This window comes from Gossypium raimondii, chromosome 2 (assembly GCF_025698545.1).
Source record: "Gossypium raimondii isolate GPD5lz chromosome 2, ASM2569854v1, whole genome shotgun sequence".
Lineage (NCBI taxonomy): Eukaryota > Viridiplantae > Streptophyta > Magnoliopsida > Malvales > Malvaceae > Gossypium > Gossypium raimondii.
Window position 1 is genome coordinate 2,329,184 of NC_068566.1, and position 7,011 is coordinate 2,336,194.

The following is a 7,011-nucleotide window of genomic DNA, read 5'->3' on the forward strand; positions in this document are numbered from 1 at the left end:
TGTGTTGAATATTGTTGATACAAAAAAGTGGCGTGAACATAATAATCGATTTACATGATGAAGGTGGAGAGTTGTAAGATGGAGATGAGGGAGTTGGAAAAAGCAAAAAGAGAAGGAAGAAGATGATTTTGGTTATTTAAATAGATTGACATTAGGCTTTTTGATAGTTCAATCAATCGGTTTGTCATTCATCAATAATTTCCTGTTAATTCGAGAAAGTAATGTCACATTATTGAATTGTGAAGTATGTAAGTGATAAGTAATAGATAGCTTGTTGAAATAGCTAGATTATCAAGAGTAACTAACAATCTAGTAAAATAGTTCGCTTGGGAAAGAACATTGGCAAACTAGGTTAGACAATAGAGGTAGTAGTCATGGTTGTTTGAACAAATCAGATTGACCAATCGAACAAGTTGAATTGGGAATAATTTTTCTGGAGAAAGGCTATTGATATGGACTAATTGAATCAAATAGTTGAACCATATTCTTTTTTATAATTTATAATGATTTATTTAATCGAATCGATTTGACCACGTACCGAAAATCTTGGCATTAATTTAGAAAAATTAGTTGTTAGAAGTATTTCTAGTAAGAGGTCATTAATAGTGATGGTGGTCCGCGTATATGTAACAAATATCAATATTTATAAAAATGAAAAATAGGAGAGAGATTTAAATTAGTGAACTTATTGCAACTTTATAAATGTGCCAGCTCAAGTCACTTAATTTTCTTGGGCATTACTTCAAAAATGAAAAATAGGGTCATTTTCTTATAGTTTGGTAGGAATTTATGGGTTGTCCTTTTGGATTCAATATTTTGACTCATTTACTCTAAGGAAACATGTTTGGGTTTTTAATCAATTTGGTCCTTGCTTTTAAAATTTTATGTCCTAAAAAAACACTACATTACAACCACTTGTTTCAACACAAACATCAATTTGAAAATAACATTCTTCATGGCTTTTGTTTATTTTTGTTATTTTAAGTTAAATTACAATTATAATCTCTCTACTATACTTCAATTTGAGATTTAATCTTATATTTTAAATTGACATAACTTGATTATTCTACATATGTAATGTTATTAATTAGTCCATTTAACCGGTATAGCCATCATTTTGACATGGACTTTTTTCAAAATAACTAATGGTGGCAACTACTAGAACAAAAATAATATTATGAAAAATGAGGATCAAATTATATAAAATTAAAAATATAGGGACTAAATCTCGAATTTGTGCTTAGTAGTAGAATAAAACCATAATTTGATTTTTTTTTTTTTTTTTGTATTCCACGCCAATTCTTTTACCCAAAGCCTTTGAAAGTTTCATTCACCAATAGAGTCGGGAGATAAAATTTAAAACCCTGATTAAGAATAGCAGTGTTCTGTTGAAAGATTCATCGACTCCATAAAAACCACAATTCAATAATCTATCTCCCAGATACTTTCAAAGACATTTTTTGCAAGCAGTAATAAATAGTACCTACCGGCAAAAAAACAACTGAATTGATGACACCAGAACTTACAAGTCAAACAGAGTTCTGCCCCCCACATCTACCTAACACTAAAAAACAGTATAATCAGTGTTAATTTTACACAACTGGATTCATCAATTTCATTTTAAAAAGGAGAAAAGAAAAGGGGAGTAGATTCTGCGTGTTTCCCTCAGGTTTTCTCGCCATCCAAACAGTGCTCAAATCTCTGTTACGCCATAAAAGCCGAAAGAGAATTTTGCACCATGTAAAAGAGAAAACTATACCCTCCTGTCTTTTTTACCATGACAGTAAAAATCGAATGCAACTATTTGGATAACTAAGTTAAATCTATGCTAAGGAATAGACACAGAACTGGTGACTGCTGTTTAAAAACGGGGTACCTTTTTTTCCCTTTTTTCCATAGCTTAACCCGAGCACATTCAGGTGTTAGATCACATCAAATCTAGCGTATGGTCCTCTTGAGTTTTTTGAGTAAATTTAATAAATTTAATAAATGTTGTCAGATTATTTCAAGATTTTAAATTTTAATTTTGATATAAACAAATGATGTTACATCCACTAATATAAATATAAAAAATATAAGAATTAAAAATTATCAAATTAAATTATGGGTTAATGTACCATTTGGTATTTGAATGACTTTAAGGTTTTTGGTACAAAATATCTAGAGCAATGAATGTTGGTACTTAAACCAACATTAAATTTAAATACTTAAATTAACATTAAAATTAAACTCAAGGACCAAATTAAACACTAAACCAACCTTAGGTCCCTAGTAGTATATTAACCTAAAGTATAAAAATTAAATTTCACTCGGCATTAATAAAAAACTAATTACAAACTTTAACCCTATCAAAACATGGTGGAAACTGGTGTCTGCTGTTTAAAAATGGGGATTTTTTTTTCCCTTTTCATTTTTCACAGCTTAACCTGAGCTCATTCAGGTGTTAGATCACATCAAAATCTAGTAGATGGCTCTTTTGACTGTGGTGGCTATAATGGCTTACTTACAACAACAAGTAATGCTTTTCAGGATTTGGATTCATTCATTTGTTTTAGTGTAAAATTTTTTACAAACTATGACCCACAAAAATGTCACATAAACAATTATCCAATAAGTAAATTTTTTCTAGGTTTCGGGTTATCTCTCTCTAGCTATGTTCTCGTATACGACAAATATAAGTATTAGACACAAATAGTTAGCAAAAAGCTTTAACCTGTTCAAAGTTTGGAGACTATAAATGATGAGGAATAAGAGGGAAACTAAAGGGAAATTTATGTCTGGATAGTGTACAATATAAAGCCAATGACAGAAGTTTTTGATCTCACCTTGGCCTTATGGCAAAAGCCTGAGCTTTAATTAGCTTTTCCTCATGACCTGTTTTTCCAAGCCTTCAACAAGCATTAAGCACAATGCCTATATTAATCATATAAATACCAATCTGTACAACAAAGACATTATAGACAGTAAAAACAATATTGTAAACTGCAAAAGCATTGGACAATCTCAAAAAAACTATGATTCATTCCCATATATCACACCTTGTATTTAAAATTTAAAAGCCTATATAATTCCATAACAAAGAAACATCTAAAAAAGGAGAGGTGTCTAGCTAAAAATGAACTGAAGCAGAATGGATATGCATAGAGTAGCATGTTATTCTTACATCTTCCTAGTGCACAACATGATCCAATTAGACATTGCAAACAAATTCGGATGAAGGATTATATCATGTCATGTCCTAAACATTCCTAGACACCCTTGGTTGGACTATAGAAACAACAGATAGAATTGCAAAATATACGGCTAAGATTTTTGACAATACTGTATTGTCAAGCAGGTCTTGAGAAGTCTTTTAGTTGGTTGCACTTTAATAAGTCATTAGAGGTGACCCACTGCAGTGAACATCAGAAGCATCAGTAAGCCTTTGCCTTGGAGACAAGGTTATGATTCCGGCAGCATCTACATCAGTGTTCAAAATGTTTTTCCTCTTCTGGGTCTCAGAACCGGATTTCTCTTCCGATGCCTCAGCAATTGGACTCAATGCCTCTGCTTCCTTGGGGTCAAGTGACAGCATGGCTTGAGCTTCAGTCACTACCGATGCGTCGCCATCTGTAGCATATAAAATCCTTTTGATAGCTGCAACAATCTGCAATAACATATGGTAAAACATCAAAAAAATCAATTTTAATGACCCTTTTTACTACATATAACATTTCCCTAATCTAAATCTGAATGTCAAAAGAGAAAATACCGGGGAGTCTTCGATTTCGGGTGTCTGGCAGAGAATCTCAATGTCTCTCAACTTTGCAAAGTAAAAATCCCTCTCTTTTTCAAGACTATCCACAGATAGCTTCAACTCAGTAATCTACATTGTAAAGCAGAAAACATAAATTCATCTGAACTTTCTTTAAACTAATGAAATTATCAATTTGTTCCATGAATATAAAGTACCTGTTCATCATACGCAGCCACTGATGTAGATGGTTTGGATGGTGCCTTTGCTGATTGATTAGAAGGATTCACGGATGAAGGAACATCGTTGCTGTTCCTTCGAGCATGGGAAGATGTAGGTCTAGGAGCAGCAGTTGAACCCTTGGTTGAGGATGGTTGTGGTGCTGATTTCTTGCTTGCTTCTTTTCCTCCCTTAGAAGCCTCTCTCCTTTCTACTGGATTGTAACTACATGTGACAACAGCAGAAACTCACCCATAGATCTTCTCATTTCTTTTAATTCATATATACATATAGCTAAAGACCAGGCCTAAATGCAAGTGTCAAATTCTGAAAAACCTTAAATTCAAGCAGATTGAAACTCTCAAATATGACTAAAAGTATTGCAATATGTCATATTGGTGATGGTATAAAGATAACAATGCTCAATTCTAACAAAGAAATTGGTTATAAAGTCATATAGAACAATTAAAGTTAGCCAAATTTCCTAAAATTTAATACTAAAATTTATTTAAAATTGACTTAGGCAAAAGAAACCATTTGCATGATCTGATTACAAGTAAAGCAAGGTTTAAAAGAAATTTACCTATGAAGACCGCCTCCATTAACCGAATCACAGTATCTTTTCATCCATTGCATGAACTCCAGATTATCAAGCGGTCTTCCTTTCACCAGCTTGCTCACCTCAATATGCTAAAGCAATTAAAAAAAGAATTCAAAACAAAAAAATCAAAAACCAGAAGAAAAATAATAATAAATCCTCAAAAAAGATAAAAACAAAACATAAAAGACCTTGGTGATTTTGAGTTTGTTAAAGACATCTTGAAGCACTTTGTAATTCTGGATCATCTCGTATTCGCTCTTGGCATCGAAATTGACTTTGTGCATCGGCACCATCCCTGGATGAACCGAATCCATCAACTGACAGTGAACGGCACCAGAACATGCCTGAAGAAACCAGATCCAAAAAAAAATCATCAATAAATCGAAATTTTCTTGATTTACATTAGAAATTAGAAAGATTTAATGATTAAAAAAAAAGCAAAAAAAAAACCTCTTCTACTTTGGAGAGATTGAGATGGAGAGTGGTGTTGATCCAAGCAAGGATCTCAGATCTGCCGACGAAATAAGCACCGTCCATCATTCCGATGTTCGTCGCCATTGCTTTTCTACTTCAGGTAGGATGACAATCGAAGCGCTATGTCTTTTTCTTTTTCTTTATGACGCTGCTATTGGTGTAACAGAGAGAGACGTTTGAAAGGGTTTTTAAAATGAGAGAATGGGCGGGATCTTTTCCAATTCAAAAAACATAAGGGAGAAAAATGGAAAACCAGACCAAGTCTAAATTTGATATCTTTAAATTTTAATTTATAGTAATATATAACACTATAACATAAATATTAAATTTTATTAAGTTGTTTATATATAAAATTTTAATAAATGAAAATATATAAATTATCTTTTGAGTGAAAATATATAATTATTAAATTTAAATTAATACAAATATTAAGATATCACAATTGTAATTCCAAGTGGTACGATATGAATAATTATATTCATAATCAAAGTTTCGTGTATGGATTTTAATCATAATCAAATTTTCATATATATATGATTGTACCGAATCAAAGTTTATATACGATTTTTATATTATTCTATAGAATTGTAATATATTTTGTTGATTTAGCCCAACTCAATCATCACAATTACAATAATAATAAAAATTCGATTCAAATAGTTCGATTTAAGGATTTCAAAAGGGTTAAGTGTAAAGCCCAAATTCATTGGGTTATATTAATTTGTAGCAAGCATATTATTATATATGTAATATTATGCCAATTTATTATTTCCGCATATTATTCATATGCAAGAAAATCAACTGATAGACTATTAGTTGGAATTTTAAAAATATAAGGAGTAAGAATGATTCGGTTGAAAAGCATACACCAAATTTACAACTTTACACATGGTGCAAAACTAACAGTAGAATGACGAGGGAAGAATATTTAAGCAGGAAAAATGAAGGAATCTGAAGAGAAACAGAGAGAAGGAAGAACGAGATTTCAGAGAGCAAGAGAGAAGAAGAAAACCATGAGTATTTTCATAACTGCCTCACCCCTTTCTGATTGGTCAATAAAAGGGTCGGTAACGGACAAAATGCACCGTTTAACTCGAACGGTTACTTGCCCTAAACTCCCCGTTTTAAGCACTGATCTAATCCCCCCTTACACGCACCGTTTTCATTAAAATGCTGAGGTAAAACGCTGCATTTGGTTACAATACTGAAATTAACAAAAATACAAAAACAACTAACCATTATTACTAATTACCCCATATCATAGAATTTAACCAAATGATCAAGACTAATAGCAAAATTTAATCAAACGAATTTAACTACTATTTTAGGCTAAGATCGAAATTAAAATTTCAAAAAAAATAAGGACTAAATTTAACAAATTAGAAAAGTTAAGTCAAAAACCTAAGGTTAAAATTTACTATTAATTCTTGTGCTTTACTAAAACTACGGATTTAATCCATATCCTTTAATTGGGTCATTTTTAGTCATTGTACATTTTAAATTTTAAAATTCCATTCCTCCCCGAACAATGACTATTAAATTCACTAGATTCTACTATTTTCAAATTTTAATGCAACAAACATATCATCATATGTGTAATACCATGTCAGTTTGTCATCACATATCACTCGCTAAAAATCCAGTTAACGGATTAGTGACTGTCATTTGTATTAAGACTGAAATTTCAAATTTTGAAAAATATAGTAACTTAGAATAATTAAATTAGAGAATATGGACTAAATAATATACAACTGTACATATAATATGTGGCTAGTAATTAAATTGAGTCTAACGGATTTAATTGCTACTATTTAGATCAAGATTGAAAATTTAAAATTCAAAAAATTATAAAAATTAAAATTAACGAAATTAAAGTATATGGACTGAATTTGCAATTTTATAAAGTTAAAATTAATATAACAAAATTTAACCGAACAACAAGAAGGATTTGATCTTAAAGTTAGTAATAAATATTAGTGCCACA

General features: G+C 31.0%; 1 protein-coding gene across 1 annotated transcript; it reads right to left on the reverse strand.

The window, feature by feature from the left end:
- Nucleotides 1-2,993: 2,993 nt before the first annotated feature.
- Nucleotides 2,994-5,209, reverse strand: LOC105787649 (microtubule-associated protein RP/EB family member 1C). The gene is made up of 6 exons (XM_012614129.2): nt 5,004-5,209; nt 4,742-4,897; nt 4,536-4,642; nt 3,952-4,177; nt 3,752-3,865; nt 2,994-3,646 (listed from the first exon to the last, which is right to left on the reverse strand). Exons 1-6 carry the CDS (start codon nt 5,109-5,111, stop codon nt 3,368-3,370), a joined length of 990 nt encoding a protein of 329 aa, XP_012469583.1. The 5' UTR covers nt 5,112-5,209; the 3' UTR covers nt 2,994-3,367.
- Between the last annotated feature and the right edge of the window lie 1,802 nt (nt 5,210-7,011).

Coding starts and splice junctions, on each gene's coding strand:
- LOC105787649 (XM_012614129.2), bottom strand. CDS start 5,111: ATGGCGACGAACATCGGAATGATGGACGGTGCTTATTTCGTCGGCAGA. Junction 4,643..4,741: donor ACAAACTCAAAATCACCAAG/GTCTTTTATGTT, acceptor TAATTGCTTTAG/CATATTGAGGTGAGCAAGCT. Junction 4,178..4,535: donor AATGGAGGCGGTCTTCATAG/GTAAATTTCTTT, acceptor TGTCACATGTAG/TTACAATCCAGTAGAAAGGA.